We start from the raw sequence: 12,093 nt of genomic DNA, 5'->3' as shown, positions 1-12,093 counted from the left end.
TGAGGCAATTCTGAAGGCAAAAGGGGATCCAACCCGTTACTAGCATGGGGTACCTAATAAAGTGGCCGGTGAGTGTATGTGAACATTAATTTTTAGGCCAGGTCACTGAAATTGTATTAAGTTCTATTCTTTGACTAGGCCATTCTAACACATGAATATGCTTTAATTGACATTATTGAAGTTTGTTTTATATCGTTGCTGCTGGAAGGTAAAGCTCGGCTATTTTTTAAAGCCTCGTGGAGAATGTAATAGGTCCTCTAGTCATCTACTTGAACCAACTTCTCTTTTTATTAAATTTCCAATGTAATTACATACAGGTGGAGTCTGTTTACTAATGCCAGAATGCTGTGTATTTCACTGGAATTAGTTTGGTGCTACAGTAAAGGGGACAGAAAACAAATACATACCTTTAGAATTTCAGTTTTATTTTATTTCAAAAAGACAACATATTCATATTATTCCCTCATTTGTGTTGGTCCATCACATAATCTTAATAAAATTCTTAAAAGTTTGTGGTTTTATTTTGACAAAATATGAAAAATTAAAGATTTTATAGAGAAGGTGTCCCTGTAAATTAGGGTTTGGTCCTTCTCTTCCTACTACACACTATCTTAGTACTTTACCCACAATCTCTGCAGGCATTTCCCACACTGGACCCTGATGAAGTGGCATATGAGCCTCGAAGCTCACGGTTGCTGGTGCGTGGCCTGGGAGAAAACGACATGGACGACGATGAAGAGGACTGCGAATCTTCTGCGCGTCTCCTGGGAATGTCTTTCATGAACCGGAGCTCTTCTCACAGATCCAACTCATCTCCTTACATCAGGCAGTCTCCACCGAGGTAAAACTCAACAATGTTGATCTCTTGTTGATGTTTTCAGATGTTCCAGAATTATTTTCTTATGTTCCAATGAAAGAAATTTTAGAGCTCAACTTGCCAATAACCAGATTTTTTTCCCCTTAGACCTATATACAGACTGTGTTTTCTTCCTCCTAAAGCCATTCGGCTAATTATTTCTGAAAATTAAAAAAAAAAACATCCACAGCATTGGTATTTTTACTTCAGTGTCTCTCTGGTTGCAGAGTCATGAATGTGATCTTATGGCGCAGCAAGATTAAACCTCACTTTTGTCATAAAAACAGGGCTTTTTGTCTCACTCTCTGGACCCCCATATAGTGGATTGGCTGATGTTTGATATTTAGCCTATACCAGTCTGTACCATTAACATGCCGATTATATAGTACTGCTTATTTGTAATGTGTCCAACTTCCAAGATGGTAGTTTTTAAGTTTTCTCTTCTCTTAAAGAACTATAATATAAGATGATAAAAGAAAAGCATTTGAAATATCTTTAACCTTTCTGCTGTGAGAAATTAATGTTAATACCAGGAGCACAGGTTATCGAACACCATGTGTGGATCAGGAATCAGTTTACTGTTCATTTAAAGGAGAGAGAATGATTTTGAAGTCTATAATATCATGAATTAGAAATTATTGTGATTATATATTTAGAGGTTTTAAATCCTTTTCTAATCTGAGAATTCCAAAAGATTGCCTACAGATCTCAGTCCAGTTAATTACAATATAAAGGCTGAAAACTTAGTAAAGTAAAAATTAGACAACTGCTGCTAAGCTGCATTCATTCTTTCTTGGAATCTAAATGAATCATTGATGTCTCAGCATATCGTAGAAGATAATTTCCTTTTAGCTTCTTGCATTAAATAAGCAATTAAGCTACAAATGGCCAAATTCTAGTCAAAAGACAATTTCTCTGTGTGTTTTTGGTGATGATATCTGATTATGAAGGAGTAGATTCTGATATTATTTGTAAAGTGCACATCTTTGTTTTGGAAACTATTTCCTTTAGATTGGTAAGGGTAGCTGTTATTTACCTTAAAAGCAGTTATAGATTTGTCCATTACTCGTTTAATTTCCATTGTATTCGACAAAAATTGACAAATTTGCACGTATAATTGAAAATGTGATTAAAAAAAAATTTTTTGTTTGTTTTAGCAGTTGGCTGTTATGGGTGTTAAAGTGCTGCGTTAACGCCAGACTAATCTATTCTCAAAATTGGGTTGGGAGCAGGATCTGTAATGATGACTTGATATAGTAGCGTGTTTGCCAGCAAGTTATTAATGCAGTAATAAGGTATAGCGGTGACAATCTTTGTTTATACGACACAAAAAACTGGAAATGCTTGTTCCTTTATATCCAACTGGGGAAACATTCTTCCAATGGTGCCAATGTTAACACCTACAGGTGCAACCTCCAGAACATAATGTTAGCTTAGGATGAACAGACTATCAACATAAACAACCCTCTTTAACACAAAACTAGGACACAATTATAATGTTTTCCCCATTTTGATATTACCCAGCAGCCCTTGTGGCTACTCCAGCATCACAAGACTGCCTGAGTGAAAACACCAAAGAGTTGTACTTCTTAATAAGATGAGATATAAGATAAGATTATATGCTTTATTTGTCAAATATACATACAGGTTACATAAAACAAAATTATATAGATCAGATGAAGGTTTAGCCAGAGCCGCTGTGACTGAATGAGCTACTAATGGCTGACCTTCCCAACTTGTCTTTTTTTTTTTTATCTGGCTCCTGGGCATTTGTTTATTTAGAAACAGACATTCTGAAAGGGCCTTTATTTAATAAAGTTTGGTCTCAGAACAGGGATTTAAGTTGGCTAAACCTTCATCAGTAGCTGTCAGGTTTGTAAGTGCACTGATCACGTGTTTCTTAGCTAAAGCATACCTGTCTGTTTAGTTTGTTTCTTTCAGGAAGCTCCAATAAATTGCATCACATTTTAAGCTGTTGTTCTACTCACCAGAAATGATGGGACTTCTTAGTTTTGAATCATTTATTCATTATTTTTCAACATTTGATATGTCAGTCATCAATCAGAGCTGCATGGATTTATTAATGAGTCTTTAGTGATGAAGCACAGTAGGTTTAATTTATAGTATAAATATTTAAAAGTGCTAAACATTAGAACATAAAATATAAATGCAAAGGGAAATGTGAAAATGTGACAACCCTGCTGTCTGGTTCTCGTTCAGTCAAACCTGCTCTAAAAAAAGTATTGTTAGCTGTTTTTTTATTTATTTATAGCGAATAAGTGCAGCATGAGGAAGGAGGTCCATGTCAGGTACATCTTTAAAATACCTCCCACCATTTGTTGAAAATAAGTCTGAGGTTCTGAGGGGTGATGAAGAATTAGAAGGTCATTAATCTATGCTGGAGCTAGACCACCCAAAGATGGAGAAGTGAGGAAAACACAGAAATGCATGAAAATTAGCAGGGAACCAGATTTAAAATGCTTAAACAAAGGCGTTATGTGTTCTATAAAGGAATTATCAAGAAGCAGGTAAGTTATTAGCTTAACATTTATTTGTTGTATTTTACTTTAGTCCTAAACTAAATACTCTTAAAGGTCCCAAAAAATATTTTCTTCTTATAAATGAAACCCTGTTTTACTATGAAAAAAAATTGTTTTGACATTCACTTGGATATTAGTTGATTTTTAAGACTAATTTTGACCTTTTTTTTCGTTCTTAGGACTTGTTCACGACCTTCAGCTCGAACCATGGTTGTATGTGTGTTGGTTTTAGTGATAGTAGCTTCGTTGGCAATGGTGCTGTACTTCTTACCTGGCTGCACCTTTACCAGGGTAGGAAAAAAATGTTGATATTCTTTTTTTCTTTTATTTCTTGCTCCATCACTCTACACCTCTCTGGTTTACTCCCTAACCCTGTCTTTCTACAGGACGGCTGTCCTAAGGCCAATAAGACCGCACCTCTTGAGCCAGTCTACCCTAATTCCACCAACGGTGAACTGTTTCCATGGGCCGAACTCCGACTGCCTCGCAGCATCCGACCACTCAGCTATGAGCTCACCTTGACCCCCAACCTCGACAACATGACCTTTACTGGCATAGCTGTCATTGAAATGTCTGTATCTCACAACACAAAGCGAATTGTGCTCCATGCTGCTAATCTCAACATTACCAAAGCTACGTTTAAGGTCAGATGAAAGAAGATCAGCTAAATCATTATACCTTGCTCCATTTCTTGTTGCTTATTGGACCTGTCCTCTGTTCCAGCTCGGGGACGGGGGGGCCCAGGATGTGACTGTGTTGGAGTACAAACCCAGGCAGCAGATTGCTGTTAAGTTCTCAGAAGAGCTAAAAACAGGACAGCACTGTGTTTTAACCTTTGATTACTCAGCTAACCTCTCACACACCTATGATGGTTTCTACAACAGCTCGTACACTGATAAAGATGGAAACAAAAGGTACATTTTCATAAAATGTTTTTTCTTAACCCTGTGTACCGAAGGCAATTTGCAGCCAAATTTTCCACCCCTTAATGGGGCCATAATGAAAGAAACAATGTGAAGAAAGCAATTAAAAACAAAATGTTTAACTATTTTTACTGATTTAAAAACATCTGCCTAATAACCCTCATCTTTTATCATAGAGTTCTGGCAGCAACACAGTTTGAACCACTGTCAGCCAGAAAGGCCTTCCCCTGTTTTGATGAGCCGTCTTTCAAAGCTACTTTCCTGATAAGAATCAATAGAAAACCAACCTACATGACTCTTTCCAACATGCCTCAGGTATTTTTTCTATTTTTGTTATAAACTATATAAAGTGCAGATATTATGTTACATGTATTGTATGTATGTGTGAAGTGGCAACCTAGTGGTCAGGGCAAAGAGCTTGGAATCCTGAGTTTCTGAGTTTGAGCACCACTCCCATGGACTGCCACTCTGGGTCCCTGAGCAAGACCCTTAACCCCACACTGCTCCCTGGGTGCCGCACAATGGCAGCCCACTGGTCCCAAAGGGGATGGGTTAAATGCAGAGTGTTCATTTTGTTGCTCTGTACTTGTGACAGTGTAATGACAATAAAGAAGCTGGAAAAAAATATGTACAATTGTTTCACACCTTAATGCTGGGGGGGGGAAAAAACAACTATAGGATTGTTTTTCTTTCAACGCTTATGAAGGTCACCGTCTTTGATTTGACAACCAAATTCTGGACGATCTGAGTCATAATTGCAAATACTTGTTCCCAACAGCCAATGAGAAGCAGAGGCTTTAACACTGTTAAAACTAAGCAATTTTTATTCTTTTGAAAAACCTTGTGTTAATAAAAATAATATACTCTTCGACATAACACAGTTTAACAAATTACAGTACAGTCTGAGATAAGGAAGATTATATAGTGATAAAATGTGAAAAATAGAGAACACACTCAAAGATAAGTCAAAATAAATAGTGAAGAGCGTTATTAACATAAGCTTAACTAGAATGCACAGAAAGTCACATTCAATCAAATGTCTTTGAAATTTCAACCAAATTCTGGAGGATCTGGGTCATAATTTATGTTGAAATAAAATAAAGAGTGACATCTATGAACAAAGTATTTTCAATTAAATTTAGGTTGATTTGTGTTGTTTCCTCTGGCCACGTAGAAATGATAAAATGTTTAAGAACAAAGCAAAAACTTAAAATGATCTCTCATAACTGCCTCTGAAAACCTTAAAGCATATGAAGAAAAAAACTATTAAAAATAAAATAATTTTCTCATATTTAATTGTGGAATAAAAGCAAGTCACTTATTTTAGACAGGAGTGGAAAAGAAAATAGTCTGAATCCTGATATTATGCTCTGTTACCGCCACCTGCTGGTATGTTTATGTACCCAGACTAACAGCCCATTGTTGTCTATGTTCTTTGTTTGTTTGACTAAACTTTGATTAAAAAATGTAGTCTTTTGTAATAATTAGAAACATATTATTTGCATCTAAAATTATTCACAGCTGGAAAATTTTCCATATTTAGTAATGAAACAGGCTTATTCTAAATGGTACTATGTTAATCTCTCTCCTAAAAGGTCAACACAGTATACCCCATTTTAACTGTATGAACATTTTTTAGACTGTTATAGCTTACACTATTTATTATGGTTACATTAACTAGACAGGTTCTATTTATGTTTATACTAAAGGACTTTGACCTAATGAGATCTGTGGCTTCTTATGCCGTCAAACTGTTTTTATGTGCTGTCTTCCGTATTTTTAAAGCCAACCTGTTTTTAACATGCAGGATAAGCTTGTAGGGATATAATTCCTGCTTTCTGTGTTTCAGGCCAAAACCACGCCTCTCCGCAATGGCCTTGTGCAGGATGAGTTTGAGAAGACCAATGTCAACATGAGCACTTATCTGGTGGCATTCGTCGTTGCTAACTTCACTTCTGTCAGCAGCACTGCTTCAGGAACAAAGGCATGTTTACAAAAAGACATTGTTTACTGTCAGTTCAGGCCGTAATAATTAATAATTTATAAACTGTGTAATTTATAAACATTTCGTTGGTTTGGGGATTTCAGTTTGTATTTATGATGTTTATACTCCTCTGTTGGTTTAAGGTTTCTGTATATGCTGTGCCAGAAAAGAAGGAGCAGACTGACTTTGCTTTGGCTGCAGCTTCCAAACTGCTGCAGTTTTATAATGAATTCTTTGAGATTAAATATCCGCTGAAGAAACTAGGTGAGCAGAACCCAACACTTGCATAATGTGTCCCTTATTACGCCTCTCTTGGTTATTATCATGTCCCCTTTGCACACATTTATTCTTAATTTATCTTTTGTCAGATTTGGTGGCCATTCCTGACTTCCTGGCAGGAGCCATGGAGAACTGGGGGCTTGTCACTTTTAGGGAGACCACCTTACTGTTAGACAACAGTTCTTCCTCTCTCGAGAAACAAGTGGTAGCCTCTGTAATAGCTCATGAGCTGGCTCATCAGGTAGTTACTTTTATTTATGGACTCCTCTATGTAAGAAGGAGTGACTGTGATTCTGTTCATCTTTCTGACCTATGTCTGTGTTGCAGTGGTTTGGAAACTTGGTAACCATGAGCTGGTGGAATGACCTGTGGCTCAACGAGGGCTTCGCCACCTACATGGAGTATATGTCACTGCAGGAAATAATGCCCGACCTCGACACTGTAAGTTTGAATCAGGATTTCTTTGATGGCAGATGCATTTTTGTTCCTTTTTAACATCTTGTTTGTATTTTTTTTTTCTTTCTTTTTTTTTGCAGGGCAATTTATTCCTTTCTATGCGATTCAGAGCCATGGACAAAGATGCACTAAACTCCTCCCACCCTGTGTCAGCAGAGGTTAACACCCCTGAACAAGTGGAAGAAATGTTTGACTCCGTCTCCTACGAAAAGGTACTGTTTTAATTTTTATATACAATGCAATGCAAATGTATATGGCTGATCCTCTTTCTTTAGATTTTGATTCAAGGATAGTTTAACTTTCTGTTTTCCTGTACAACTGCCCTGATGGATAATTGCAGTTTTCGTTGCTTATTTACTTTAAACTGACGGAATTTGCACATATGCTCCATTCAGTACCTTATAATTTCCCAAGATACAAACTTTGTTAAGATTTCTGACTCTGACCTATGAATTTGGCATAAAATTGCTCTAATTAGAGCTGGTATTAAACTGTATCCAGGCAGATTCCTTTAAAATCAGACCATGAATAAGTCACAACTATTTACAACTGGCAGAAAAGCTCGTTCATAGGTACCATTATTGGCAGATAAACTCAGTCCTGGTGGGGTGCCGTCAACAATAAGAGCATCAACAGATGTGCTGATGTCTCTGTTACATAATAGATATACTCACCCACCTGAACTGTGTTATTATTTCAACTTTCAATACTTCAGATTTCTCTAAATTAAATATTTGGGATTCATTTGCTAGAGCGATCTTTATAAGCCAAATTATGTGCCTAAAAAATATGTATGGAAGATTAGGAGGAAAGTAAATAATGTATTACCGTAAATTCTCTAATATAGGCCCGGGCCTTTATTTCACTCAAGTGCATCGCGGTCCAGGCCTTTATTGGATAGAGGCCAGAATTAGAGACAGGCCTCTATTGCTATTTGAGCAAAACAGACTACCAGTGGAATGAATAAAAATGAGATTTTGTGTCTATTTGAACCTATAAAACACTAGGTTCATTTATTGAAAAAGTACAGTTACCATGTCTCGCTTGGTTTGAAGTAAAAAAAAAAATCCTCCAATTCTGTTTAATTCTCCTCCTCAGTTTTTCTCCTCCTCTTCATCTCTCCCTTTAATCTCCTCATCACTCACGCTCCTCCTGTTCTGCTGCGTGTCTGTTCTCTTCCTCGCGCAGACGGGCAGCAGTCAGGGCCTGTCGGCTGTCGTCCAGCAGCGCAGGGCTGTGGTACTTGTATGTTACTTACTACCACAAGTATAATGTTGAGGTATGCCCAGAAAAAACGTTTATAGCCCCGGCCTGTATTAGAGACCGGCCATTATTTACCTCCTCTGACAGCGAGACCGGCCATTATTAGAGACCCGGCCGCTATTGGAATACAGGCCAATATTAGAGAATTTACGGTATGTCAGAAAACTTGGTGCAAACAAAACACAAATGATTTTAGCCCTTAAAGCTCTGCTGCTTGCTGGTTTTAACAGATTAAAACTGCCTTTCATGGAGGAAGAATTCAGCATGAAACTATTAAAAGCTGGGTACCAGAAAAAGAGTTTGTTTTCCCTAACTCCACATCAGCGTCTGGCCTATAGTGTGTTAGCACCATTAATCACCAGGCAGGACCATTGTGCACCAAGTGAGCTTAATGTGCTCATATTCATCTGAAATAGGTGTTTCAGAAAAGAACAATCCAAAATGTTGAATGAAATAAATGCATCGACAGAATTTGATACTTTTTAGACTCTGTGTTAGATCCATAGGAAGATATCGGATTTTGTTTTCTAGGATAAATGATTTGTGTTCTTTAGCCCTTTAGTCCATCCCTGAAAGTACTGCTTGTCTTTGGCTCTCCATTTAAAACATCTTGATAAACCTAACGATAGTAAAACAGTATCATGAGCTTATATTTACTTTTCAAGAAAGAGTTTTTAGCAGAATGTCTGGCACACTGTAAAAGACAGATTGATTGGCCATGCACCTACTGTACGCTGTACGTCTACTGGTTGTTAAGTGCACGTTGGTTAATAAAGCTGTGTTCGTCAAGCTGCAAACGTGGTCGTCAGGAAGATTCTTTATCAAATATTGCCGTTTATGACATGGTGTCAGGAGTGGCCGACAGGACGCCTACTGAGTGAGTTATGGCAAAGTTCGGATCGCCGGAAACCTTTGATTTCTCCCGTCCGGAGGACTGGCCGATGTGGTCCCGCCGCTTCGACCGCTTCAGAGTAGCAGCGAAGCTGGACAAGGAGAGCGGGGAAGTACAAGTTAACACGCTCCTTTACGCCCTGGGAAGAGAGGCAGAGGCTATTTATGACTCTTTCGTGTACGAGAGGCAAACTGATGAAGCGGTGGCAGACGAAGAAGCAGCAGAAGCTCATCCCGAGCTGGACTATATGACGGTAATGGCGAAATTCGGCGACCATTTCGTGCCTAAACGGAACGTCATCCATGACAGAGCTTGCTTCCATAAGAGAGTGCAGAAAGCCGGGGAACCTGTTGAAGCATTCGTCAGAAGCTTATATGAGCTTGCACAGTACTGTGAGTTTGGAAGCACCAAAGATGAACAAATTGGGGACAGGATTGTGATCGGCATATTGGACCGAGAGGTTTCCCAAAAGTTACAGCTGGAGGCGCATCTCACACTAGAACAAGCTATTCAGATAGCACGCCAAAGCGAACAAGTTAAACAGCAGAGCGCAAGCTTACGTGTGGAACATGCTGTGGATGGAATGAGTCAAGGAAGACGGCGTTTCCACACTGAAAAGAGCAGTAATGATGCACATTGGAGGAGAAAATCGGAGCCGGGTGAGTCCAAATATCTCCCTACATGCTCTCGCTGTAATAGGCAACACGGGAAAACGCAGCCATGCCCAGCTAAGAACAAAAAGTCCCGGAAATGTAATAAAGTTGGACATTTTGAAGTAGTCTGTAAAACAAAAATGCTGAAGGAGGTCTCGCTGGCTTTTAATAACCCAGCTGAGAGGGATGACATGTTCTTTCTTGGAGCAGTAACTAATACTGAACCAGCCATAATTGAGCAGTCAAATGCAGAAAATAAGTGGCTTGTACAGTTTCCTGTAAATGGCTGCCCTGTCAGATTTAAAATTGACACAGGTGCCGACATTACAGTGATGTCTGAGGCTACATTTAACAGACTGCCAAAGAGCCCTAGATTGGTCACAGCAAAAAAAATGCCACTGGTTACCAGTCCTGGAGGTGAAGTCCATTGTGTGGGCAAGTTTCTAGCCACAAGTCAGTTCAAGGGCCAGAAATATTGTTTCTGGGTTACTGTCATAAAGGGACCCTATGCTCACAACTTGCTGGGAGGAGGTGTAGGTGGTGGGATGGGTCTGGTCAGGAGGATCAACAGCATAAATACAGACCTCCTAGGGGACGTTTTTGGAGAAATTGGTTTGCTTAATTGCGACCCTGTTAAAATAGAATTGAAAGCAGATGCAGAGCCCTACAGCCTGACTACACCACGCCGTGTCCCATTTCCTCTCCTGGCTAAGGTTGAAACAGAACTAAAGCACATGCTAAATTTGGGCATCATAGAAGAGGTTACCGAGCCTACTGATTGGTGCGCTCTCGTGGTTCCTGTTGAAAAGAAAAACAGAGATCAAGTAAGAGTATGTGTGGATCTGAAACGCTTGAACGAAGCGGTGAAACAAGAGCATTACATCTTACCAACTCTGGAAGACATCGCTCTAAAGCTGGCGGGGGCTAAAGTGTTTTCAACCTTAGATGCCTCCTGTGGATTTTGGCAGATCCCTCTAGATGCCAAGAGCAGAAAACGGACAACATTTATAACCCTTATTGGTAGATTCTGCTTCAGACGACTGCCATTTGGAATCACGTCAGCTCCAGAAATTTTTCAAAGACAGTTATCCACACTGCTAAAGGACCATGAAGGTGTCGTGGTAGTCATGGATGACATTCTCATTTATGGAAAGACTAAGGAGGAACACGACAACCACCTAAATGCTGTTCTGAAGACCATCAGGACCAGTGGATTAAAGCTGAACAAAGCAAAGTGTCATTTCAGCAAATCAGAAATTCGGTATTTCGGTCACATCATCAGTGCCAAGAGCATTAAACCGGACCCGACCAAGGTAGAAGCCATCACACGCATGCAGAGACCCACAAATGTGGAGGAGCTTCGTCAGGTTCTGGGTCTGATTAATTACGTGGGACGATTTTTACCAGATCTTTCCACCAAGTTACACCCAATCACCAGCTTGTTAAGAAGAGAGAACAAGTGGGTATGGGACGACACACAAGAACAGGCGTTCATCGCTGTTAAAGCCATGCTTGTGCCAGCCCCAGCTCTGGCATATTATGATGCAAATAAAAAGACTGTCATCAGCGCTGATGCAAGCAGTTACGGCTTAGGGGCAGCGCTATTGCAAGAACACAATGAAGTCTTAAACCAGTAGCGTTCTACTCCCGCACGCTGTCAGATGCCGTGAGAAGATACTCTGAAATCGAAAAAGAGTGCTTGGCAGGGGTATGGGCGTGTGAGTGGTTTGCACGCTATGTACAAGGAATGGACAGTTTCCTTCTGCAAACAGACCACAAACTGCTGGTACCACTTATAAACACCTATGATCTGGATAAGGCCCCTCCAAGGTGTCAGAGACTCCTGATGCGCCTTTTAAGATTCAATGTGGAAGCACAACATGTTCCGGGCAAACAGTTGGTGGTGGCAGACACACTATCCAGGAGGCCCCAGGACAACGTGAGTGATGAGACCACAGACCATATAGTACAAGCATATGTTGAGTCGATTGTAGCAAATGCTCCTTTCTCATCTCCAAGACTGTTTAAGATCCGGGACGCTACTCAGCACGATCACGAGTTGCAGCAGATTACAAGATTCATCCGGAATGGATGGCCGCCCAAAACGGCGATGAATCCATCCCTTTGTTGTTATTATTCCGCAAGAGCAAATCTCTCTGAAACGGATGGATTGGTGTTATATCAGCGGGCTGAAGTGCTTTCAGAGCTACATAAAGGACACCAAGGACTAACTCGGTGCCGGGCACG

At 39.7% G+C, this 12,093-nt stretch overlaps 1 protein-coding gene across 2 annotated transcripts in view; it reads left to right on the top strand.

Annotated features, from left to right (window-relative positions):
- Positions 1-12,093, top strand: part of lnpep (leucyl/cystinyl aminopeptidase) — a 37,592-nt gene that overhangs the window by 8,880 nt on the left and 16,619 nt on the right. For both annotated transcript variants that reach the window (XM_015373062.1, XM_015373063.1), the window contains exons 3-12: positions 639-841; positions 3,576-3,687; positions 3,783-4,040; positions 4,120-4,310; positions 4,496-4,634; positions 6,169-6,303; positions 6,447-6,567; positions 6,672-6,823; positions 6,910-7,023; positions 7,119-7,250. In XM_015373062.1, coding sequence (XP_015228548.1) covers positions 639-841; positions 3,576-3,687; positions 3,783-4,040; positions 4,120-4,310; positions 4,496-4,634; positions 6,169-6,303; positions 6,447-6,567; positions 6,672-6,823; positions 6,910-7,023; positions 7,119-7,250 — 1,557 coding nt within the window. The remainder of the gene's footprint in view (positions 1-638; positions 842-3,575; positions 3,688-3,782; positions 4,041-4,119; positions 4,311-4,495; positions 4,635-6,168; positions 6,304-6,446; positions 6,568-6,671; positions 6,824-6,909; positions 7,024-7,118; positions 7,251-12,093) is intronic.

Source organism: Cyprinodon variegatus, unplaced genomic scaffold (assembly GCF_000732505.1).
Source record: "Cyprinodon variegatus isolate N-32 unplaced genomic scaffold, C_variegatus-1.0 Scaffold80, whole genome shotgun sequence".
NCBI lineage: Eukaryota > Metazoa > Chordata > Actinopteri > Cyprinodontiformes > Cyprinodontidae > Cyprinodon > Cyprinodon variegatus.
Note: the sequence above shows the minus strand (reverse complement) of the source record. Positions and strands in the feature narration are given on the sequence as shown.